This window comes from Thunnus albacares, chromosome 9 (assembly GCF_914725855.1).
Source record: "Thunnus albacares chromosome 9, fThuAlb1.1, whole genome shotgun sequence".
Lineage (NCBI taxonomy): Eukaryota > Metazoa > Chordata > Actinopteri > Scombriformes > Scombridae > Thunnus > Thunnus albacares.
Window position 1 is genome coordinate 27,091,217 of NC_058114.1, and position 25,758 is coordinate 27,116,974.

A 25,758-nucleotide genomic window follows, 5' to 3' on the forward strand; every position below is an offset into this window, starting at 1 on the left:
GATGTAAGGACCGCCTACTACGGAGTCCGAGAAGCAATAATATGCGCAACACCAACAAGGTTTTCTGAGGGCTGCTCCCTTTGCATAACTGCCAAAAACAACACTTAAGCCTGATCTGAACTGACCTCATGTTAAAATGTTGAAGATGTTTCTCTCACACATGTTTGATGCAAATAAAAACCTCTCAAGCTCTACCTGTCAACAATGTTTATTTAAGTTATTATTGATCCAACTTCCACCCTCAACCCAAAACAAATAAATCAAAAAGTCATTCAAGCTTAAATCCTGTTCGTTTACATCAGTAGATAAGTCTCTATAGTAACAATATAACAAGCAGTACAAATATTTTTATAAAAATATAGCTTCACATACCATATGTGTGATAGCTAAAACTATCAAAACAACAGTGATGAGCATTTTTTTGTGTGTGTTTTTTTTGTGTGTGTTCCAGGTTCTATGCGTAGTCCTCTGCCAGTGTGTCAAAATAGTTTGTGTCAGCATAAAGAAGGAAGCCAGAGAACAAGCTGTCAGCCCAGCCTGGATCAGAAAATAAACCGTTCTGGTCGTGGTAGAAGATCTCCATCCACACCTCATCTTCTGGGTTCAGGTACATCACAGTGGACCCAGATGCCACGTCATGGTTCCCTGTGTTGGCGTCAAAGGTTTTGATGCGATACTGGCCATTCTGTACCAGGCCAATTGCCAGGTGCTTGTTGGCCAGTGTAATGTCATAGGAGAAAAAATAAATGCCTGGGTATGCACAGATGAACTTGCCCGTCCGTGGGTTGTAATGTCCGCCCTCATCAAACAGGACCTTGTTGAACTTGATGGGGGTCTTCTCTGTGGGGTAGCTGCTGGTGATTCCCACAGAGAAGGCAGATTTCGGCAGCAGGCTGCCACATTTGCAGATTCCTGAAGTTCCACGTGTCCCTTGTTTGCCCTTTTCCCCTTTCTCTCCATTGTGTCCTGGAGGACCAGGTGGGCCCACCTCTCCATTCTCTCCTCTAGGGCCTTGTTTCCCTGCAGGGCCACGGTCACCTCGACCCCCAATCTTACCTGTCGGTCCGACCCTGCCCTTTATCCCTGAAACAAAAAAATCATGTTGGGTTCAACATTTCTGCATATTTATTGATGAAGTGATGGTTTTCGTAAACCTCCTGGCAATAAGAATCAGTCTCTGTGCTGCATTTGCTGAACCTATTTAAGGAAGTCAATGGCAACACAACTCCCCACCCAGTGTCATGTATTAAGTCATCCTTGGAACACAGCCACCTTGACATTTTGAACAGCACGGTTTTGAATTGATTCATCCAAATCCAGTTGACGATTCACACAGAAAATCCCCTGGAGCTAGGAAACACTGTGAATCACGCATACTGTATATTTGTGCAAGCACGCCATTGTTTTCTGAATATGTAGTTTAATGTTTAAGTGAAGGTGTGTGTCTGAATTCCTATTTCCTCACATAATGGAAAACACAGGTGCATAACGTTTATTTATCACTGACAGGTTTATTACAGTTCAAACTGCATAGATGATATCAGAAAACCAGCTCTGGTGGATGAGACTAACAGACATTGGCTTCCCAAATATGTTTGTTTTGTAACTTATGAAAGCTTCACCCACAAGAAATAGATATCTTCTCAATAAACAATTCAGAGGAAATCCATACAAAGCTGTGAACAAGTACCATAAATTGTTTGTATTGTGGGAAAACTCTGAGCCTACAGCTTAGATATGTGTAACATCTCATAATTTGGTAGGAGGGCTGTGATGCAAAACCTAAATCACATATACACACCCACACTCCGATAGCTGAAACACTTCCCAATCCTTACGCTCAGCCAGCTCTGCTCTCCCAATAATAATAATGAGCTTCAGTGTGAATATGGTGCAGCAGCAGTCAGATGGAAAGAAATTCAGTATGTAACACCTGCATTAAAACAGCACACAGTAAAGACAGAAGAAGTGTCTGTATTGCTGTTAAAACATGAAGGTTAAATGAAGAAATGTCTATTTGCAGGTTTTATACAGTGCATATCAGTGTCATTATGTGTTTGTCATTTTCTACTGAGGCTACTGATGCCACATTTTGGTTTGCCTCAGTGCTCAGCTGTAATGGCCAAGTCTGAAGAATGAGTCCTAAGAGACCGATGTTATGATTGTTGCTAAGTTCCCTCTCTGTAATGAGAAATTGGGAATCACAGATGTAGATTTCATCTCCTTTTTTGTTGTCTTCTGTTGCTTGCTATGATAACAAATGGTCAGCTCTGTACCAGACAAAATAATCATGTTGTTTTGGTGGAGTTGGAGACCGGAGGCCTGTTTATTTAGATATATTATTCATCGTTAAGCCTGCAGTGTGTGCTATCTTATACCACTGACACTTTATTTTATGATCATGCTATTAATTATAATGAGTTCTTCTACGATACTCATCAGTTCATCTTCTCCTGCCTAGCTCCCACTCATGCCAGCTGTCAGATGAGAAAACCGTTGTGTGCCGTTATGTTTGTGCAGACTGGTGGTGTATCGGCACACATAAACCGATTCTGTATCTGTTTATGTTTTATATTATACCTGTGTCTCCCTTTTCTCCCATTTCACCCTTCCTGCCATCTCTGCCATCTCTTCCAGGAATACCCACATTCCCATCTGCTCCCGCGGGCCCGCTGGGACCAGGCTTTCCAGGCAGGCCAGGTGACCCGGGGACACTGCAGATCAGACGTGGTGCTCCTTTCAGCTTGGACTCAAACAGCTGTCCAAAGACACAGTGGCACAGGCAGACAGCTCCCATCAATGCCCACATCTTCAAATCTGTGAAATCAAACAACACATCATTTCCTGACACGGGGAACAAAATAATTTTGTAATTAAACAGATATTTGAAGAAAAGGGGAGAAATAAAGAAAGTGCATGTTGTGGTGCCAGACTCTTAAACAGGTTCTGACCAGAAATGGGAATGTGTTATCAGGTTTCACATCGCTATAAAACACGTAGAGTGGTGTTGTCATGATTGCAGACAGAACAAAAGAATCTAATTTGTGATCAAGCACAGCATGAGGCCAGATGGCTGTGTCTCACATATTGATGTTCTCATCCATCACAAAACTGCATGAGAGAGACCTCAAACACAACCTTTGTCTCTGTTCCAAGTAGCCCCCCCCCCCCTTCTCAAAACATTCCCAAGTTATGACATAACATCCAGTGCAATTTCTGTCAGGGGAACCTAATCATGAAGCAATGGCACTTGAGGAGACAGAAACAGAAACATAATACATAATGTTACAAAGACAGAGAGAGAGAGCGATAGAGAGAGAGAGAGAGAGACCCAATCTCATCATGTATTACTCTAATTCACTGGCAGAAAATAACCATGAGTTCAAAAGTGGTGAATGAGTGACCACATACTTAGGCTTAAATCCACTTTGGCAACCTTTTAGATTTTGGACATTAAACAGACGCAATAAATGCATATATTATGGAATTTAACAGATTTATGGATTTGATTAATTCACATGCTTGTTCTTTGAATATTAGCCAATGTGGGTGTGTGTGAGAATGTGAGATTTGCATCTGCTCCTTGGCTGGCTGTCTCTGGTTGGCGGGGGCGTAGGAACATGTGGGTCATCCCCTTGTCTGTCTTTAAAAATAAGTGCATCTTTCTTCGATTTCAATATGTTTCCTTGCCAATACACATTTGGTTTATCTGTCAAAGACAAATTGTGTGTGTACTACGAGACAGACATTAACACGATGAGATAAACAAGATCACATAAACACCTGTGTACAGGCGCGTGCCCACATACACACACACACAACATGATATGAACAAGCTGAGCCTGCTCTATGAGACACACACAGAAACCTTCCATGCTGTTAGTGTAGCATGTTTTTGATTTGATGGTGGTTTGAGGGTAGTCACACTGGTCACAGAGCCAGTGTGAGGTCCTGTGAGAGAGAAACCCCGCCCGCCAATTCCGCTGAAGTGGTGATGTCAACATTAGTAAATGGCCATAATTAAAGAAATGGCCTTCTTCTATTACAGGCACAGTCTCATGTGCTTGTGCATGAGGACTTACTGTAAATGCATGCAAAGAATGCAGTCTCACACAAACACAGACAGACACAACTCATTCATTGACAAGCCACACTTTTAAAAAGATGCATTAAATTCCAAAATATTGTCATATTTAAACTCTGACTACTCTTTGTATGAATGAAGAAAGACATGTAATGAAATGAATGTCCTATTAGGAGCTCCACTTAAAAAACTCATAGTTCTCATTGTAACAGGTGAAGCAAAGCAGATTCTGCAGATGAAACTAAGAATTCAGTTTGGCTGTCTTTCACTGAAAACGTCTGTGTTCACTTTCAGCTATAATATAGCCTCTAGGTCTTTCTAATTGATGTCAGATCCAAGTCTCCTTATGATTCCTGAGGTCGTTTATGATTCCAGGTCATCCTGTCAAAAATGTTCACAATAAACAAATAAGGAATTTGAAGACATCTATCTTCTCTAGGTGAGAACATGCATATGTATTTAAATGACTGTATTTACACACCGTGCACACATGTGAATGCAGCTGACACACACACACAGACAGGTATTTGAAAAGTTATTCAAGGTATTTGCTCAGTTTGTTCTATCTAAAAACTTGAAATCCCAAAAACAGCAGCATTTTTGTTGCGTACATCATGTTATTAATATTCTGAATGAAGGATGTTCTGCGATATGCAGTCAGTAAACAGTACAGACAGAGATACGTAACTAGTGTTCTTACCCCACAGTTGGCAGCTGTTCATTTCCAAAGCTGATCAAGTTTCTCAGTGTTGAGTGTCTTTGTCTTATCTGCGCTGATTCCGCTCTTTCTGATGACTTAAGTCCTTGTTTAACATGTTATTCATATTTTTCTGCCATGCCCTCAGACATCTGTGTGCAGAGCCCAGCTGCTTCGCTGCTGACAGCGTCCTGTAGTGCAGCAGCAGCAGCAGCAGCAGCAGCAGCCTGGACTCACTCCTTCCAACCCTCCCTCCTTCACCCACTTATCCACTCCCTTCTCCCTGCCTCATAAACTTCCCAAGGCAAACAGCTATCATCCAGGCAAGGACAGCATGTACACACATCCCATCTCCATTATGTCATGGATGAAGAGGTTAAAAAACTTGGATGTTGCAGAATGAGGAAGTTGTTCTATGCCAAATCAAATTAATGCCAGTTGTCATTTGTGTCTGGTTGACCTGTGTTGATCTCAGTTGCACTTCTGACATTTACCCCTAGAGGGGGCCTCTAGTAGACTTCTTGGATTATTTTCCTCTCACATATGGTTAGGTTGAGGTCATCTTTATAGATACCATATGCAAAATATATAATCAACATCATGATGGTATATTAATATGACCACTTATTCTAATGATTTTATTATTAAATATAATTGAAGGCAGGGGTCAGCAATTAGATTCAACAATGGGACAGTTTTTCTCAGCACTAATCATTTAATGTGTTACAGGCACAGTGAAAACACATCCTAATATGTTGTTAATATGCTTTTTAATTCATTCAAGAATCAATTTGGTTTATAAAACCATTTGTTGTTGGTTGTATCTGAGGGCATTTGTCATAATTACCATCAGTAAGTGAGGGTTAATAGAGTGACAGCAGCTTGTGTTAATACTCATCTGGCAAAAAATGACTCATGACTCAAACATGAACATATCCTCTGTGTTACGCTACAAGAATAGAAATGTAATTGATAACTTTTCCAGACACATTAAACAGTGGGCTGCTTCACTGCTTCAAAGTGCTGTTACTGACATAACTATTTTTGTTGGAGGGCCAGATTTGGCCCACGTGCCACTATTTGCCTTCCACTGATTTAACACACTTGTTAAACTTTGTATGTTTGAATTTTTCTTTACAGAACACAATCATAGGTAAATTGTATAACAGATGCGCATAAAAAAATAGATACAGATTCTCATATAAACATTGTGTCATAAGAAATTAAATAATTATTGCAGCCTCAGTAGTGCGGGGAATCAACTGTGTAAATATTGAGTTTTTATATTTTACTTTTTTTTGACATGTGTTCACAACATATCTGTCACAACTGATATGAAACACTGGATTTCAGTGGCCTTAAGTTATTATGTTTAAGTGTGTTTTAATCTGTTTTGTGCAAAACATGATGTGAGGATTCGATAGGTTATATGAAGCTTCTTCACACTGAGGTGAAACCATATTGCATAACTCATTTAAAGTGTCGTTGCTCAGCAAACTCATGATAAACAATGTTGAAATTGAAAGTGTCTGAAGTTAAATTTCTGGGACTGATTATAGATAATAAATTAATATAAATTATATCAAAGCAGAAATTTCAAAGTCAATTGTAATTCTGTATAAAATTAAAGATTTTCTAAAACAGGCTTCATTATACACCTTATACTGTTATCTTATAGTTCCTTTTTCCAATTACTGTGTGGAAGTGTTGGGAAAATACACATAAAACAAATGCAAATCTTCAAACTTCAAAAGAGAAACACAAGAATTGTAAACAAAACTACATATAAAGGACCATCTTACTCACTGTTAATTAAATTAAAGGCTCTAAAATTTAAAGATTTTGTTGACTTTAAAATGGTTCAAATTATGTATTGAGCTAAAAATAAATTATTATGTGAAAGTAACCAAAGGTTGTTTAAAATGAAATAAAATCAATATGATTTGAAAGGAATTTATATCATTGTATTTCAGTCAAAAGTGTGAATTTATGGAACAGCTGTAGGGAGGAATTGAAAACATGTAGAACATTTAGTAAGTTTTAAAATTTACTGAACAAATATAAAAATTCATAATAAGAAAGAACAAGCAAAATAAGCTGTAGCCTCAGCCTACACCTGCTCAGATGTTGTGTTACTGTGTTGTTTCCAACTGTGGTATTTAAGTATTTGGGTATATAAATGAGTGCATGTGCATGTATGCATGTGTGTATATGTATATATATTTATGACATAATTGTCTCTGATTCAATACTAAAATAAATTTAATTTGAGGAAAAGGATGCTGCGGTCTGATGCAGAGGGAGAGAAAACATGGAGCAGCAGCCATGTTGTGTCCAAACAGAATGGGTCTTTATTCAGGAAGTGAAAGAAAAAAAAAGATTGTAATCAACACCCCATTTAAATACAAAACCAACAAAAATAAAAATAAACATGATATTCATTTTGCATATCAAAGAACCATTCAGTAATAATTACAATCCAAACACCTCATAAACCACTTTTGTGTGAATGTATACACAAACTCTGATTTAGAAATTAGTCACTTTAACAGTAAAATTACAAATATTTAGCTTTAAAATAATTAAACTCAAAATAATATCTTAGCAATTAGCATCTTAAAATTATATATAGTGTATTTCCACATAAAAATACAAAATAATACCAATGACATATAATATGAAAAATTATTCCAAGAATCCTGCTACTATTAAACGAAATAAAAACGCGGGATAAAACAAGATGAAATGAAATAGAAATATGCATGAAAAAGTCTCTCCTTTTGTTAGCAAAACACTATCCAAAATAACTACAATCATTTACATCAGTACAAAGATATCTGGATTTAAAAATAGTTGCAATGAAAAAACGGGGTTTCTTTTCTGACAGTAAAAAATGACACTGTGGATCAGAAATCTGCAAAATATGCAATGAAAAAAATAAATCTGCATTAAAAAGGTTTACACTGTAATTCTTACTTTTATACAAACATTAGAAACAGTATTGCACATCACAACACAGATTCGAGGTTAGTCAGCCTTTCAAAATGTGTTATATTCAAGTTTCAGAGCATCTACGAGGACAGGCAGCTGCGGCCTCGATGCGACAGGGGAGAATCTCAAGTGTCTTCCAAGAATATAGTAAAACCTTCATGATTCCTTCCTTCAAGTGAAATGTGTATGAAAATAAGAATCAATTCAACTGTATATCAAAAACCTTTGATGTGTTTACTAATGACATGATTCTTTGTCTTTGAACAGAACTTTTGGACATAATTAGCACTGGAGGGGGGGTGGGGGGTGGGGGGGGAAATAAATTGTATAATAATCGCATTTAAATAGAAAAATACAATCAAAATCAAATAGTTTTTTTTTGTCTACAAAAATAGTGAAATAAATATGATTTTTACAAAAACAAAGACACATACAGAACAAAGTAACAGTGTTCAACATAGAAAATAGAACCTCACAAAAACAGCACGAGTCAAGTGTTACAGGTGACGATATTCAAACATGTTCACATCGGACACCATGAGAACTAAAGCCACGGGGACGATGGGAGCCACCACGTCGTTTCTTTACCTTCCATCGCGTTACACCCTTCTGACTCCCGGTGAGGGTTAGGGTTAGCAACGTCCACACTACATTAGAATATATTAGAAAATATTGGATTCCTGCTCTACAGAACATAGATAACTTAAGACCACTGCTTCACGCTACATTTTAAATAAGTAATCATGAAAAAATAAAATTTAATAAATCATCTGTAGAATTATAAATAGGTGGAGGTTTTCAGGGAGTCCACATCTGCACTGAAATCACTTACAGTAAGGGGGGAGGAGGGGGTGAATTAGAAATAAAATGAGTGAGGGGGGGTATAGAAAAGTAGTGCATAATATATATTATAAAAAACATTAGGGATACTGAAGGGCCGGTGACATAAACAAATTAAATTATATGAATAAGTAAATCAACTTAGAGTCTCAGTTCCATTAAGGTTTTGTAACAGTACACACTTGACGCCTGAACACCGATACCAAGGAGCACACACACACACACACACACACACACACACACACACACACACACACACCGGAGTATGGAACACGAAACCACGATGACACGAGAGCGACACACTCGTACAGTACCAAACGGACAGCTGGGCCGCCGTCCTTCTGCTCACAGAAAGATTGTCCCTAAAGTGTTTTCAAAGGGTCGAAATCAAACAGACGAACGATACAAAGAGAGGAGAGTTTCATCTTTAGCGCGCCAAAAGACCGTCATCCTATTAAAAACTTGCTGGGGAGATGTGTTACTTTATCTTCCAGTAACTGTGCCAGGAGCTGTGAAAGCGTGTTCTAATGATGCTTATTAACATGGCCTTCAGTCTCGGACACTCCACGCTGCACACACACACACACACACACACACACACACACACACTCCTCCCAGCTAAGTCTCCCACAGCTTATCCAGTCTTTTGTTTGCGTTTGGTTTGCCAGGATGATGCTATATCAGATTAACCTTTGGAACCATACAAAGAACGGGATAGGAAGGGTGAAGGCAGAGTAATGAGGTTTAATTCTCCTCTACATAATGTGTTGGTAACTAAACTAGAGCCTCAGTCTACACTAACAAGGAGTCACACAGCATAGGGACGACACAAACACAAACCACTGAACACCACTCTGCTTCTCGACAGGATTATTATTATTTTCTTTTTTTTTTTCGCCACCATGTCACAAAACGATGGCGTCCACTAAATCTACAGTAGAACCAATATCACTTTTTGTATCGTTAAGTATGTAAACGGATCAAACAACAGATAAACATCAATGCATGCAAGTTTAAATGTTTTTTTTGTTTTTTTTAACTTATTTAGCTTTGTCTGATTTTTTTTCCCTCTTAGGCATCTGTAGTATGTAGTATCATGCTACTCACTATAGAATTTTATGACTCGTCTTTAATCATGATTTCAGTGGTTTGTTTTTTGCTTTTTTGTTGTTTTTTTTTTCTCACTTCCATCCTGCATGCTATTTGTGTAGCTAAGCCTATTGTCATATCATGCACGTTAACTCTTTCCATGGCAATGGGGGCCATAAGTGTTTGAGTGCGTACTGCATTTCATTTTACATGATTCTGGTTTATAAATGGCATTAAATATAATACCTACACATCTACTCATATATAAGTATATATAGCAGCAAAGCTTCTAAAATAGCTTGTTAAGTATAAATGTTGAATACAGTTAGCAGAAACCAGATTTAGTATTTTGAGGTATCACTCTATGGGTCAGTATGAATGCAGAAATAACCCTATTATCTTTTTTTTTTTTTAATAAACTCTCTAACAAGAAGAAAGAGTCCATGGCAACATTAAAAAACAACTGTTTGTTTTGCGGCAGAAATGTGTCAATTGTATGTTTCCTATCATTTTGCTACCTTTGGTTAATGACCTGGGGCAGGCGTCAACATTAGAGAATCAAGATTTTCCCAGAAACAAGTGTGCACTACACGCACTGTGGGGTGGCTAGCAGCAGACAAACAGACAGACGAGCTGCCCCCATGCAAAAACATTCCCATATCTACTTTGAATCTCACATACAAAAATAATAATAATAAAAAAACCTACAAAAATCAATCTCTTTTTAAATCTCCTCTTAGAAAAGATGAAAGTACCACAAAAGAGTTGTAGAGTTGTCAGAGCCTGAGATGTGAGGGGGGTTTTGGTGAAAAACTGAGGCTTGTGGTGTTTGGCTGCTACAAAAGATATATAGATATATATAGTATATACTGTATAGTGTTACGTACTCGAATATACTGATAGCTTAGGAGAGCAGGAGAGGCAGAGCGATGCTCTTTTTCCTGTTAGCCAGCGTTTCATTTCCCTTCCCCCTGACTGTGTCACCATGGCTGCGCTCGCATCTCTAGTTCCAGCGGAAGTGAATCTGGCGCGGGCGGTCGGCGCCTTCTTTGACCAGGGGCTTGTGAAACTCTCGTCCAGCGCGGGAGTGGATGTTGGCCCAGCAGAACTCACAGTAGTACTGCAGACAGGTGACATTAGCGCAGAAAAAGGGAGCAAATTTCCCTCCACAGCGTGCACCCTGGCACTCATCACACAGCTGATCATCCAGGACGTAGGGCTTCACCTCCACCTGCATGCACACATTTTGGAGAAGACATGAAAAGTGCATAAATACATAAAGTAAAAGAGTAAAATGTGTATTTTCATGAAGGGCCAAGGCTTATAGCAGCAAAAAGGGAAGGAACCCGATTGAATCATCCCTAATATGCTTTCTCTCACCATAGCAACAGACTCCCTCTTGTCTGAGGTGATGCTGACAGCACACATACACACACACACACACACACACATACACACACTTGCACTCACAAACTGTGCGAACGACACACTCTAATGATGGCTGAGTCACATACACTTTATGAACACTAGAGAATTGGGGAATTGTTAATGAAGGGGACGCTGTACCCGCTTGTCAATGTCTCCATGCTGCAGCTGGACAAATCTTGCGCTAATGGCGGCGATGTAACTCTGCTGATTGGAGAAGGCCACTCGCCCCGCCCCCTTGGGGTACTTGAGCTCTGGATCAGTGTCAATTCCTGCGTAGCACACTCCACCATAGAGACGATCCATAATCATGGCCAGCTCAACTAGTTAGAGTGGAAAAGAAAGCAGGGAATCATTGATTTAGATGAGTGAAAGGATAAAAGGAAAGGTGTGGGAGGAGGTGAGGAGGTTGGGGGAGAAGCTGTCAGACAGATGCTCATGTCACGCTCATTAAACATACAGCTGATCATTTGTTTCAATATATTACTGTTTGTCGAGGCTGCAGAAGAATGTAAAGCGCTTCCTAAACAGAAAACAGCTATATGACAAAAAAGCGGGTGTAATTACTCGCTCTCAGGGGACGAGGGACACCTCCCACAAAGATGGTCTTGCGGGGATCCAGGGGCTGAGATCCATCCATAACAAAATCACTGTCGCTCAGGTTCCAAGGTCGAATTTGCACCTGGAATCAAAATCAAACTCAACGTTAAATCCACTCTCTCATTATTGTGTAAAAATTAAAAAAAAAAAAATCAAATTCATTTCCGGTTGATGCTGCTGCACTCACAGGCTTATCCTTGATGGTGGGGCTGGAGACACACAGGTAAAGCTTCCCATCCTCCTCCATGCAGGCTTCAATCAGAGCCTGCACTGAGCTCTCCTCCTGGAACAGCAGGAATGCGTATCCTAGGAGACACACACACACACACACGATAAACCTCAGTGAACGCATTAAACACACAGGAACAAAGACTGGATGACATATGTTCTCATCTTGGTTTATCGGTATTGAAATGACGCCGTATTTCTTAGCATCATAGCTTCACACCATCCAAACTCAATGTAAATACTGTAGGTTTTAGTAGCCATAAATGTATGTTTAATATGGAGGCTGGCTGCTTTTGCCAATACCTTTAGGTGGAAAGTAGGATTTGCTCTCTGCTTTGTGCGGCCAGTCCACCACCAGGTGACCAAAGCGGCGGAAGCTTGAGGTTATTTCATCTGGGGGTGGGGGGTGAGGGGGTAAGTGGATAAAGGAACAATGGATGGGTGCAGAGAGAAAAAGTGGGTCAAAAGAGAAAAACAAATAGTAAGACCAAAGTCCAGAAATATAGTGCATCATGGTTGTCCTCTCACCTTCATCTATGTCAGGGGGCAAACCTCCTACAAACACCTTACGGGAGAAGCGCTCAATGCGTTCCCCGTTTTGGTGGGGGTAACAGTTGGGGGAGCCGAGGACTCCCGGGACACCCTGGTTGCCGTGGCCATCGTCGAGGAGATTGTCATCGATTGGGAAGAGGGAGGATCGGCCTGGCGGAGGAAAAAACAGAAGGTAAGACCAAAAGCAAATGTCAAACATTCATAATGAAACACTCACAAGCAGAAACACTCACAAACGTGTGTCCACACACAGTCATGTTACCTGCCTCTCCTCCTCTATAGCATTCTATATCTCTACTATCACAAGGTCACATTCAGAGGAGAGGCAGTCTATATAATAATGTGACTGCTTCTATTGTGCCGTTTTACCCCGAGTGGATGTGAGACAAAGCACCAGCTTAAAGCGAGGATTATGTACAATTTAGTTTTTACAGATCTGAGACCGGAACACGCGACCATGTGTGCTCCACTCTGAGTATCGTGGCAGATGAAGCGTGTGTGGAAAGGCAGGCTGTGTGGAACAAAGCTGTTAACAACATAGCTGAGCAGAGACATAACTGCTATACTGGTTCAGGTAAACATGACCAAACCTGAAACCCTTGACATCATGCCTGTCTGGATACTAAAAAAAAAATTACAATGATGAAGCAGTTTTGTTAGATTTTTAATTGCCAATGACAATGTTTTGGGAAAAAACATAAAAATAAGGATTCTACATCAACATGATCAAAACCTCAGTGTGGTTTTAACTTAAAAACAAGATTTCAAAATTTTCAAATCTGAATCCAGACTCAAGGCCTCAGTTTGGCGTCCATTCTAGTAGTAAAGCATGCCACAAGAGAATAAGCCACAAGAACACAGACGTGTTGTAGGAATTGTTTACCTCGACGTCTCCCATAGCTCCTGGCTGCATGTAGAAAAGTACAGAGTGCAAATTTCAGCTGTGAAGATATTTCTCAAAGAGCATTTGTAACCTCTATAGAGCTAAAGCTGCAGAGTTATCTCATGACCTCTGTATTCAAACAAATATCAGTATCAAATAAGCTGCCACTCCAAAAATAAACTACATTTACTTTTCCTCCTGAGACCCCGAGCAAGATTTTCAATGTCTTTTTTATGTAATAAACATAATATCAAACAAAAACAGGATTAGTCATTTTCACTGTTATGAAAACTTTTCCTAAGAAACTTCTTCTGAAATCTGATACGAGCCATTTGGAAAACCAGCAAAATAAACTCCACATATATTACATCACTGAAAAGCCTTGGATGACCTCTGTCAGGACCAACAAGGCTCACCTCAGAAACATGTTTATCAAGAGACGAGCTAAAAACAGCCTTTTAGGCCAAAAAAAGACAAAAATGAATTGCTCGGTCTCAGGAGGGAACAGCAAACACCAGAAACAGAAAAAAACACAACATTACGCTCATGACTTTTTGCAAATGCTGTCTGACCCAGATTTGTGTCCTGATTAAAACTGTTATAAAACAAGATTTTATTTTTGACACCAACAGGCCACGTGTGTGTCCGCGTGTGAAGTAAAAAAGCCTCTGTGGGGCTACAATTATTCTGAGTGGCGCTGAAAATGTACATCTTAATGAGAGGATGTAACAAAGTATTGTTTGTGGTGCGTTTAAAGCCCTGATGTGACAAAACAAACGCTCCTCGACATGTGAACACCTTCACAAAACATTAGTACGGTTGGGTTTGAGTTACACGAATTTAGTGTAAACTCATGAAAGTCGTCAGTGGTAATTGGGAGCTTTGGGATACTTTATGCAAATATACTGTATGGATTTGTTACAAAAATAGAAAACATGACAAATATTCTCATATCTACACCAGATCTATCCCCTAATGTGATGCTATTGTACTGCTGAGTCTGGTGAGTGTGTCTAATGAGACTAAAGAGTAACAGTGGAAGCATCATGAGAGCTGCAGACACAGAGGGAGATGGTGCTAAAAGATAATTACCATTGAGCATGAGTAGGCCGTCAGCCCCGGGGTTAGGGCATCCCACACGGCCTGACATGAGAAACAGACACACACGTCAGCACACACGCGCACACACACACACACACACACACACACACACACACACACACACACACACAAATAGGGATGAGACAGAGCAGATGGAGAGGACAGGGTGAGGCTAATGTGTGTACATGGGAGCAAACACACACACACACACACACTCACAACTACAGCGCCTGATTGTGAATGTGTCACACAGCCCTGTCACATGTCACATGAGAAGAATGAGACACATGAGACGCTGGTAAAACCGTTAGATGGGAGTCTTGAGATTTCCTGTTTAGCAGAGAGAAAGGAACTCTGAAAGGCTGTAATGGTGGCGTTCAGATTTATGTCATTTTGAAACAAACCAGTTTTTTTTTATTTAGATATAAATATTAAAGCCCCTACATGTCTTCTTTGAAATTATTCTGATTTGATACTAGTGCTGGCTGGCACCAAAGCAAAAAATTTTCAAAGTCTAGATGGTAACTTAAAAGTTAAACATCACCAGTACATCCTGTCCCAAAGATGATACACAAATACATTAAAAATGTCAACACGTCCTCATACCAAAACAACAGATTAGGTCTATTTCCAATGACTCTGAGTGTTTTCAGCGCCCTCTGTAGGACGGATGGGGACCAGACTGCAAGGGTTGAATGTACCTGCACTCCAAAAAGACCCATAGGAGCGTTATACGCCGCTTTCTAAAGCCGTTACAAATTACGGTTAGAAAACAATGATGTTTCATGGTGTGACAATGCTGTGGTTAAGGTCTGGTTAGGTTTAGGGAAAGATCATGTTCTAGATTAAAATGATCCTTTGAAATGTGGTTTATACTTCCTTAAAGCCCCGCTCTAGCCAGCGTTACTTCCTGTTTAACAGTTAACGTTCTTTCTCAAACAGAGAATAGGGGTATGGTTGATAGTCGGATGTAATGTACTACCATGGCAACCAGATTGCCATTCTAGTGCACTGGTGCTGTGTCGGAATGGTAGTGATATTTTAGCCTAACATGTCCACTTACTAGAGCATTAGCTACGTAGACTAGGTTACATGTCAGTAACAGATATGAGGAACCCATGGGTGAAATGAGACGATGGCTTCTTTATTGATGGATCATCTATCTCATACAATATATTGCTGAATTTTTTAGTAAATGTCCTTTAAATATTCCTCCTCAGTGGCTAGGTCCGGTTCTATGACGATGCAAAAGCATACGTTGCACCATCAGTTTAATATTTTGCACCCTCAGTTGAAATTTGAATAATAAATGCCAGGTGCAGCGTGGTAGGTTTTAGGTGCACGGACTGTGTGGGCCATGCACACCTACTATTTTGGTTCACGTATGTGCAGCAGTGCAACGTGCAAAAGGGCTGAGTGAAGGTGAATAAAGATCAGCGGGTGTGGTGATATAAATAAATGAATACTCTCTCAGCCAGTCACATCACTGCTTTCATAGCTCTGAGACAGTTGTGTCAATCACAGTTAGTGATGTCTGGATGGTTCAGAGCGTTACAACATGAACACACATCAGCACAAGCAGATACTGTAAGAATCACCTACATTCATTTATTGATCAATGCAGAATGACTTACTGACTTTCCTGCTTTAACCACATTAAATGTTATTTTCTGTGCCAATTTTGGTTGGAGAGTGTTAAACTGAAATAAATTATTTATATTTTAAGCATCAATCCGTTGTTGCAGCACGTCTGCAGCAAGTATTTAGTTTGAAACACAGGTGCCTGATATTGTATCAGTAGCCTATGTATGTGATGCTCACAAAAACAAAAGGATTTTATCAGGATGACGTATGACTGCAGTGTTCTACTATTGTCATACGTCATCGTTAACGTTGCGAAATTAAGTTACTTGTCAAAAAATATTTGGCGAACAGTGTAGTTTATCAACGTTGTCAGGAAATGACTTTGAAAAATATGAAATATCTTAAAAATGCCAAAATACACTGGAGGGGGGGCTTTAAAGTTATGCAACCTTCATTGTCATGGCAACAGTAAACACCACAATGTTACGTTTTTTTTAAAAATGTCGCGACTCACGGTTGGAAACAGGAAGTGAACGCTGGTCTCACGCAGCAAAGTCCACTTTTTGCCATCTATCTATCTAGCCGTCCACCCAACCTGCCTCCTCCTAAAAAAGGCAAAATCCTCTTATATTGACGTCATCTGAACTGCATCACTTCCCCTGGTCAGAATTACTACGGCTGCTAGATGGCATGAATGTAACTATAGGTAGTTTTTGTTAGCCTGAATTTTAGACCTACACTGTCGGGGGGGGGGTCCTTTAGTCTTCTAGGACAGTAAACTGAATATATTTGGGTTGTGGACTATTTGTCAGGACAAAACAAGATATTTTAGGTTGCATCTTGGAAAACAGTAATCAACATTTTTCACTATTTTCTGACATATCATAGACCAAACAACTAATCCAGTACTTGAGAAAACCTGCAGATTAATGTATAATAAAAATAATCATTAGTTACAGCGCTTCCATGTCGGTTTAGGCGTCCTGTATTTTGGAGCTGCTAGCCAGAAAACACTGTTGTGTTAGCCATGGCAATGCTATAAATGGCAGAGCCCTTCTTACAAGCCCTCCTCTCCTCTCTTGGCTGTCATACACAGTGTGTTAAAGTGTGATCACATCTAAAATTAGTCTAGATCCCCCTCTCTCTGCTGTGCACACTGGCCCATGTCCTCTCCATCTGCTCCTGCAGCAAACACAACAATCTCGCTCACGCACAGGAGAGCACAGGTCCTGGTTTTAATTGAGACTGCAAATAACTAAATTGATGCCCTACATATATGCAAACACATAACGATTGTATGGATATTTTGGTTTTCTGGGTCATATTTTAAAGTGAAAGTGTAGCTGGCCTGTGAGGCTGTAAATGAGCTACAAGCAGTCGTCTGGAACTGTGCAGTTATTTGACACTGCTCCTCTGATGTCCAGCAGCTGAGCCCAGGAGGCCGGGACAGTGTCACACTACATTCTCTGCTGGCTACTGCCAAGCCGCAAGAAATAATTCAAAAGAAAACCAGGACAATTTTATATCTTTCAATTCAAAAAAACCTCAGAGTCATGTGCACACACACACACACACACATCTGTAACTAATTAGAGATATTTACAGCACAGAAAAGTCTCCTCTCTCTTCACACCGTACTCTGCTGTGTGCTGCCCAGGTTAAGTAGCAACAGGATCAGAGCTGGAAGGTCATGTAAATGTGCAGCTGGTGGCAGAAGTATTAAGCTCTCAGCGGGGAGAAAATAAGCCGGCGTGTGGAAAAACAACACAGCTCTGAGAGCAAACGGGCCTGTCATTTCCCTGCGCTGTGTCACTCAGCACGATGTAAGGCCTCCTGTCTGAAAACGATCAACTCTCCCCAAATATAGATAGAAAGGTAAAAGAAGTCTTACCTTTCATTGGATCCTGCTCGGCTCTCATGATGTCAATCAGAGAGCTCTCCAGGGAGTGCATGTTCAGACTCTCGTACATCCTGGAGCGGTCCTGGAAAAAACAAACACACAAAAAAAAAAATACACAGGTGTGAGTCAGAACTGACAAAACAAACACACATCATGATGTGCGGTTAATTCCTCACGTTTCTAACACACTTTCATGATTTGGCTTATGAATAATAAAGCCTCTGAAGCGCAGGAATTTGGCTTAACATGTAAGAGATTTAGGAGTGTGAGTAGTTCACGCTTGGATTAACATTCTTTCTGTATTTATTCACTTTAGGAGTCTGAAGGTATGTTTGTGAGCGGCCTATAAGACAGATCCCACAGGATCTCTGGACCTGTTCCCAGATAGACAGAGAGAATGGAAACCAAAACCAGGAGTGGCATTTAGCCGGAGAGCTGAGATGGAGGTTATGAGCTCATCAACAGTCCAGTGAGATAGTTCTCCTTAATGACCAACCAAGACACACTCGTATGGTAATAACCTGGTGACCTACCTTACCACACCCGATATAATGGCAGGTTCAAGATCAGTTCTTCATACTTTTGAAAGTGAAGGAAGTTGCTAAATATGTTTTTCCTTTGCTTTCCCATGTGTGGAAACGTAATGCAGAAAAAGGAGAATGAAGAGATGCATGACACAACATAGAATTACAGCAAAAATGTTCCTTTGATGGAGAGTTTGCTTGTCAAGGACAATAATCCAGTAAATCAAAAAAGATGAACGTTTTATTATGAGCATGACGTCTACAGATCTTTATATCCACTGCTAACCAGTGTCAGCACCAATCTGCAATCTTTCAAGGGTCTGTTCACACAAAAACCACCCATATATATATTTACCTCTAGTGGTTATTTAGCCATGCAGATAATTACGTTGTTTAATTTGTCCTGGTTCGGAGATATCTGTCTTTGTGATTTCTGACACCAGACTGATAAAATTGAGGTGAATTTTGTTCATGGTGCTCACAAAGTTTGAAAAATTACATTTAAAAAATTCAACAGCAACGTCTTCTTCCACAGAGAGAGAGAGAGGGAGAGAGAGAGAGAGTCTGTCACTGTAGGTGAACTGTGGGATTATTTCTTCGCTGGAAAGTACTTCCAGTGAAAACTGTGCACAGTGAAAAGAACTGTGGATTATCCAGAGTAATGGCAACACTATTTGTGGAGAGATACCCTGCTGTTGATTTTTAAATATGTAATGTTTAAATGCTGTAAGTGCCTCCATTGTAATGAGGTAGCAGCAGAAATCTCAAAGGCAAAAAACATACAACCTAAGCTAGACACATTGCTAGATGGCACTAGAGATAAATTCATGTTTTTTGCTGTAATTTGAGTGAACTGACCCTTTAAACCAAAAAGCGCTGAGATTTCCAGCGGTCTATAAGTCTATAAATAATTTTCATGATGGCAGGAGCACACAGGAATTAAACATGACTGTGGGACTCCTTGTGTCAGGTGGATATTGTCTTTTACTTTAACAATACAGTGTTTTAGGGTGATAGTGTGCATCAACTGGACAATTCAAAGAAATATCAAGTAACCGGCTTTAATACAGGCATTGTACTCTCACTGAAAGTAGAAGTGACGCTCTTCTATCTTCCTCTGTTTACCTCAGCAGAGACGTGTCACTGACTGCCAAACATTAAACAGAAAGGAAGGAAGGAAAAGACTTGGAATCTGAAAAATTCTGGGTCCCACACTGTTTATGGAAATTAACAATCCATGGAGTCGGGCCTGTTTCCTGGAATAGGAAGCGCTGTTCTTCTTGGCACTGATATCACTAATAATTTGAGCTCATAGCAACAGTAATTCCATTTGGTGACACCATTATTTTAGTTGAGTCACAGTGATTAATATCATTCCTATTGGGAGTCATTACACTTAGAATTAAATACGAGTTGGGAATATGACTTCATACATAGTGCATTAATATATCAACCTCTTTGTGGTTTCATTTTTACACATACAGCCTGTTACTGAACAAAGATCTCACTTTACTTGAACTACCAAAAAGTAAAAGTAATATTTGATTCATATATATTTTATAATATAACTCTTCAATCCAGTGGAAACTAATAAATACAGTTTCTTGCTCATATCATCAATTACTACTAGTTTCTATTGATATACAGTATAATAATGTTGATAAGTCTTGATTTTGTGACTGATTTGAAACTTCTGAAACTAATACTGACTCATCACTTAAACCACAATTAGTTAGCAAATGTACAAACATCAAATAAATCACAAGGAGACTAAAGGTGGATGTTCACCATGGTTCAAAATCATTCATCATTTATATCCCAGAAAAAAAATCATAAATCTAATTTTGAGAGGTAATGTGGATTTTGCCATTGGCAGTAAGAAATGATAAAAACATGATCAAATGGTGACCATCTAGACCCCGGAGGAGAGTAAGAGCTGCTCATTATAGTTACATTATCGGGAATACAAGCCATTTGATGACTAGTGATAAACCTCTCTGACAGACCTGTTCGCCTCTGGCATTTGTACGCGATACAAAACAACTCAGTACATATATCATAGAATGAGATTAACTTCTGGTTCCCTTTCATGTGGCAATTGAAATTCTCTCCATTTCACCTACAAGATGTTACTTTCCTGAAAACGAATTCAGCCCAGCCCCTACTTTGTTACACCTTTGGTAAAACTTGCAAAGCAAATCAGTTAAAACTCCTCCCATCTCATTGAAATGCTAACCAGGCTCTTTTATGGTCATTTACATTTTCTCACTGCTATGTATGTCTAAAGAATCCTCTGCTTTCAGTTTCTCTTACCTCATTCATGTCTCCAGTGATAAAAACAAGATTTTTTCCCTTTTAGTTTCTGATGGATCTCAATTGAAACTCTCTGTCACACACACACACACACACACACACACACACACACACACACACACACACATCCATTATTCCTTTTATCCAATCTCTAAATCTAATGCATCTGTTACTGGTTCTTTCCCTCTATGAAAGCCAATAATCCTCACATTGTGATACAAAAACAAAACCAAACACACCAGCCAATGTGGGAACAACCCAAAACACATACCTGCAGGGGCAACAAGGTGTTGCTGTTGCTGTCTGTGCGAAACATGTTCTCCTCTATCCAGGACTTAGGCCCCAGTGATCCACCGGAGCGTGGGAACTTGGGAGGGGCGATGACGTTGCTCGAGAAGGGCTTCTTCAGGGGTGAGACGTGACTGACCGAGCCAGGTACGCCCAAGCCGCTCCCTCTGCGGTGGTCCCGGCCCCAGGACATCCCCCCGGACCCCCAGCCGTTCCCCTGATGACTGCCCCAGGGAGACGGCTTCACCATGGGCTGCATGCACACACATCAAGGAGAGAGCACAGAAGACAGTTTAGAAAGAGCAAACACATCTTCTTGTACATTTTTAATATCTGCACAATATTTCCATCCCATCCTGTCTTTCTATCCTCCCTTTTCTCCCTGTCAGCCACAGCCCAGCTTGATCTGCTCCTGTAACGGGTGGGTAGATAAGAAGATTTAGAGCTTTAAGACTAATACTAAGTATCCCGTGCACGGCGACACCACCAGTATAAGTTACACATACACACACACACTCTCCCTCTACCTGGACCTTGTGTCCATTCCTAAGCATATCATACATCGAATCGCATCATGCTTAATCTTGCGTGCTTTCACGTGAAAATCTCGCACGGAGCACAATCGTCATTCTGTTTTCTTGCACACTCAATGCATAACAACACGCAAACAGCTCTGTGGAATCTCAGATAGTAGTGTGCTTTAAGAATAAACTTTATTGTATAAAAACAACAGGGAAATAGAGAAAATGGGTTTGTGTAGAAGCCTAACGAAAACTTGCAATATGTTACAAGTAGCTGCTTTATTCTTGCACAAATTAACTGTTGAAAAATAAAAAAAATAATAAAATAATGAGGATTGCAATTTTCCTCCTTGTCATGTAATGATTATAACCTCTCTGGGACTTCTGGATATGCGCATGATGGTGACACCCAAAGTCGGTTGGTTGTAACAAAAGCAAAAGGTGAAAGGTCAGTGACACGGCAACATCACAGAAGCCCTTTAAATACACACACACACACACACACACACACACACACGTACATACACACACAAGGTGCAAGTCACATGAGAAACCTGAAGCCGGAGTCTACTAACACAAGACTAGTACATAATCTGAACCCTCTAGTAAGCCTGTGCTATTGCTGGTGTGTCCTCAGGGCCCACTAACTGTTTGTGCACACACACACACACACACACACACACACACAACCACCATCACTAAAATACTAGATGTCTTCATTCCCCCCCAAATAAGCATCCATTTAGGACACCAAACCCTGCGAGCCTTTGTGTTCCCACTGAGTGAACCACAAGACAGGGATGGTTCAGTACCATGTGACCGCATCCCACTGCCAGCTTCCAGGAGAGAACAACAGCTAGATTCAGTGATGCCACCTTGTTCCCCTCTCTGTTCACCCCCTCCCTTCCTCTGCCTCATGAGTAGTGACTTCAGCCCTTACAGATGACATGACAAACGCATTATTTAGGGAAAAAAAAGACTATTTATGCTTTAGAGTCTATAGCTACAGATTGTACACACACATACAAAGAGAGAAGTGTTAGGGCTACGCTTTATCTTTGCAGTGTCACAAGATGCTCCCTGTCCTAAGAACATCATAGTGGTGGCCTTGACAGCTACAAAGAATGGAGTCATGGTGGGCCTGAGGCGTATGTTTGTTCATTATAGAACAGGGGGGGTTACAGGACAATGTGAACCGGCCGCCATCCTGTGTCACCTGTATGTGATCTAGACTCTTACAGCTCACCTGGTGTTGGTTGTAGTTGTTCCTCTGCTGCAGGAAGGCGCCCTGCTGGGGATGCATCTGGGGACTGACCGGAGACCTGCGACTCTGCGGCTGCTGAGGGACGTTTATCTGGGGCGAGAAAGGACCGCTGAAGCCCTGCACATTAATCCCGGCGCACGGATTAGCTGACACCGGCGAAAAACTCTGGAAGAAGGCCGGGTTGATGGAGGAGGGGATACCTGGGTAGAAGCTGTTGTCTGAGTCTGTGCTGGGCATCTGATTAATGGCGTTCGCGTGGATGGGGTTGATGGAGTTGGGTGTGGGAGGGGGCGATGAGCTGGTCTGGACGGACCAAGGGGTGCCGAACCCGGGGAGGGAAGGTGAAGACGAGCCCCCGCTGGCGCTCTGCATCTCCTGGGTGGGGAGATTCGGGAAAGCGGCACCGAGACCTCCGGACAACATGTTGCCGGTGCTGCTGCTGCCATTGCCGTTATTTATATGGTGGGCGATAGGGGAGTCCATTTGGATCTTGTTTGGAGTTACGGAAGTGGGCGATGGCGACGCAGCATCGGCTTCAGCCTCTTCCGCTGGAGAGCCGCAGGGGTCAGCAGCGCTGTGGCCCGGCTTGGAGAAGGGCTGCCTCTGCGGCAGGTGACTGAAATGTCCCTGGGGTGGGGGCGACTCTGCGGGGCTAAACTCAGTGTGCTGACTTAACTGCTGATGTATTTTTCGGCTGTGCTGAAGGTCACAGATAGACTGCGTCGGGCAAAAATGACCTCGATCGAAATCGGCAAAACCTGTCTTGTTGTAATCCGGTGTGAATGAGCTCCTGTCGTGGTTGTCGGTTTGCTTCCCGGATTTGCTGACCGTGCTGCTGTTGCTGTCCTTTTCGTCGGTTGACGGGGGTGATTGCGTGGTTGTCACCCCCACAGGCTCATCCTGCATGTTTTGCTGATGCGCACAGCGGAGACGCGGCGACGCTGCTGAAGGGCGAACCGGGGCGCAACTGGCCGCAAAGAAACCGGCAGGACAAGGCGTAGGATCCGTCAGCCGGCTGAAAGATACCGAATTCGGCTGTTAAATGAAAGAGATATAAGCGTTTGAAAATATATTTCAAGCAGCGTCTCTAAATGAGGTCTCTTTAATAGTAAAATGTCTGTGAATAGGCTACAGGCAGAGGCAGGAGGAGGGGGTCTGGCCTATGCAAATAGTCGGCTCGTTCTAGTCGTAATCTCTGTTTTACTCGGTGATTTTATCATCTATCTAAAGACCGAGCTATTTCGGCCTTGTAGTAGGCTAGGCTAGCCTGTGTGGTCCATTCCTGTCCGACCGTGCTACCCCCTCCTCTGGTTACCGGCTGTGCTGCTGCGGCAGAGGATTAAAGATCCCCGACTGAATCTACGTCACGACCGCATCACGCCTCGGTGCGCCCGCCTCGAGCCTCGAGCCCGAGCTGCAAAGAGGACCGCATTGTTTACGTCATTTTTTCATTATTCATAAAGTGCAGTAGGCCTACACCCTCACTAAGCACCGGAAACAATCCTACAGGACTTACACTTTCGGCCTAACTCGTACAAAAAGTCACATTAGTCTTCCTGTAGGGATTTGTAATGAGTTTGTAATGATGAGCCTATCATACGCGGAGAACTAGGCTATAATAGTTTTGTCATATTCCTATTGTATGATGATACAATATGAATGTGACAAAACTATTATATTATTATATATTGATATAAAGTTAAGTATTTCCTATTATTTTTGAATCTGACGTCGCATATCCACGTCTAATTCTAATACAGGAGATATTCTTTGAATCAATCTTGAATAGAAGGTATAGATATAACTCACAGTCATGTTACATTATGAGGATAATCTACATTCAGGGCTCTGCATTGTGAATGTCTCTTCAAAAGGTTTTCATAAAAGCTTAAACATTACCAGATCATAGTGTGGCACAGTTAGCTTCGGCTTGTGCCGATCAGTATTCAGTCCACAACCATTGTGCGTGCGTCAGCGTCACTTTACGCACGGACGCCAAAAGCTAAATATAGTTTTCTATGTGAATGCATGTCAAGGGAGATGAATCTTCATCCCCTGTTCTGAACTCGGAGCTGACAAGCAGCCCTACCATATGATCTGCCTCCTAAATGGCCACCACCAGCACTATGGCTACTGGCAAATAATATTTCAGTGTGGATGGGAAACAGTGTGTGCATGTATGTGAGTCATGAGAATGTCACCATCTGACTGTGTTCGTTTGTGTTTGTGTTTGACTTAAGAATAAAACAACAGAAGGCTGCAGGGTAATTTTTTCCCCTATCACATGAAAAGTAAATGTCTGTTATTCACTTTAAGATACAAAACAAGTATCAGCTGGGAATTGTGGAGATGCAAACGAGTAACACTTCAATTTCAGTTTCTTGTTCTTTTTACAGAAAGGCCTATTTAAAGCTGCAGTCACAGACTTTATTGTGTTAGTCCAGCGCCTTTGGTGTGAACACAAGGGCTTATTTGTTTTATAACACAAACAGACAAAGGTCATTTCTCTTTCTCAAGATTTTTGCTGAATAAATCATCAAAGTCTGTGTGTGAATATGAGTTCTAATGAGGAAGACAGATACCAAAGTAGCAAAGCAATGTGCATGATCAACCTACCATCTGGTCCCTGCTAATGATGATGGCTTATCTCAGCACAAACTACACACAGCTTTCCGCCCTGCATTGTCTCCTATACAATGCTTTTAAAACCAAAAGCACCTGATTACAAAAGCCTTTGGCAATTTCATAACCTGACCCAAATCTCAGAGAATATTTTTAGACTAAATGTTATAAAGTTTGTTGTTATGACTCCTGGGAGTCTGCCAAATGTTTACACAGGAGGGATTTTCTTTTGGATCACATACAGTATCATTA

At 41.0% G+C, this 25,758-nt stretch overlaps 2 protein-coding genes across 4 annotated transcripts; both read right to left on the bottom strand.

The window, feature by feature from the left end:
* Positions 1–192: 192 nt before the first annotated feature.
* LOC122988645 (complement C1q tumor necrosis factor-related protein 7) lies at positions 193–5,214 on the bottom strand. The gene is made up of 3 exons (XM_044361110.1): positions 4,785–5,214; positions 2,581–2,817; positions 193–1,083 (listed from the first exon to the last, which is right to left on the bottom strand). Exons 1-3 carry the CDS (start codon positions 4,804–4,806, stop codon positions 455–457), a joined length of 888 nt encoding a protein of 295 aa, XP_044217045.1. The 5' UTR covers positions 4,807–5,214; the 3' UTR covers positions 193–454.
* A 1,895-nt stretch (positions 5,215–7,109) lies between these two features.
* cpeb2 (cytoplasmic polyadenylation element binding protein 2) lies at positions 7,110–24,290 on the bottom strand. 3 transcript variants are annotated; one of them, XM_044361106.1, is made up of 11 exons: positions 22,867–24,289; positions 21,083–21,352; positions 17,966–18,056; positions 14,482–14,532; positions 13,390–13,413; positions 12,483–12,656; positions 12,258–12,347; positions 11,914–12,032; positions 11,694–11,808; positions 11,268–11,449; positions 7,110–10,932 (listed from the first exon to the last, which is right to left on the bottom strand). In XM_044361106.1, exons 1-11 carry the CDS (start codon positions 23,788–23,790, stop codon positions 10,705–10,707), a joined length of 2,268 nt encoding a protein of 755 aa, XP_044217041.1. In that variant the 5' UTR covers positions 23,791–24,289; the 3' UTR covers positions 7,110–10,704. The 3 variants fall into 3 exon arrangements, with proteins under 3 accessions (XP_044217041.1, XP_044217042.1, XP_044217043.1); XM_044361107.1 differs by lacking the exon at positions 13,390–13,413 and having other exon boundaries at positions 22,867–24,290; XM_044361108.1 differs by lacking the exons at positions 13,390–13,413; positions 14,482–14,532.
* Between the last annotated feature and the right edge of the window lie 1,468 nt (positions 24,291–25,758).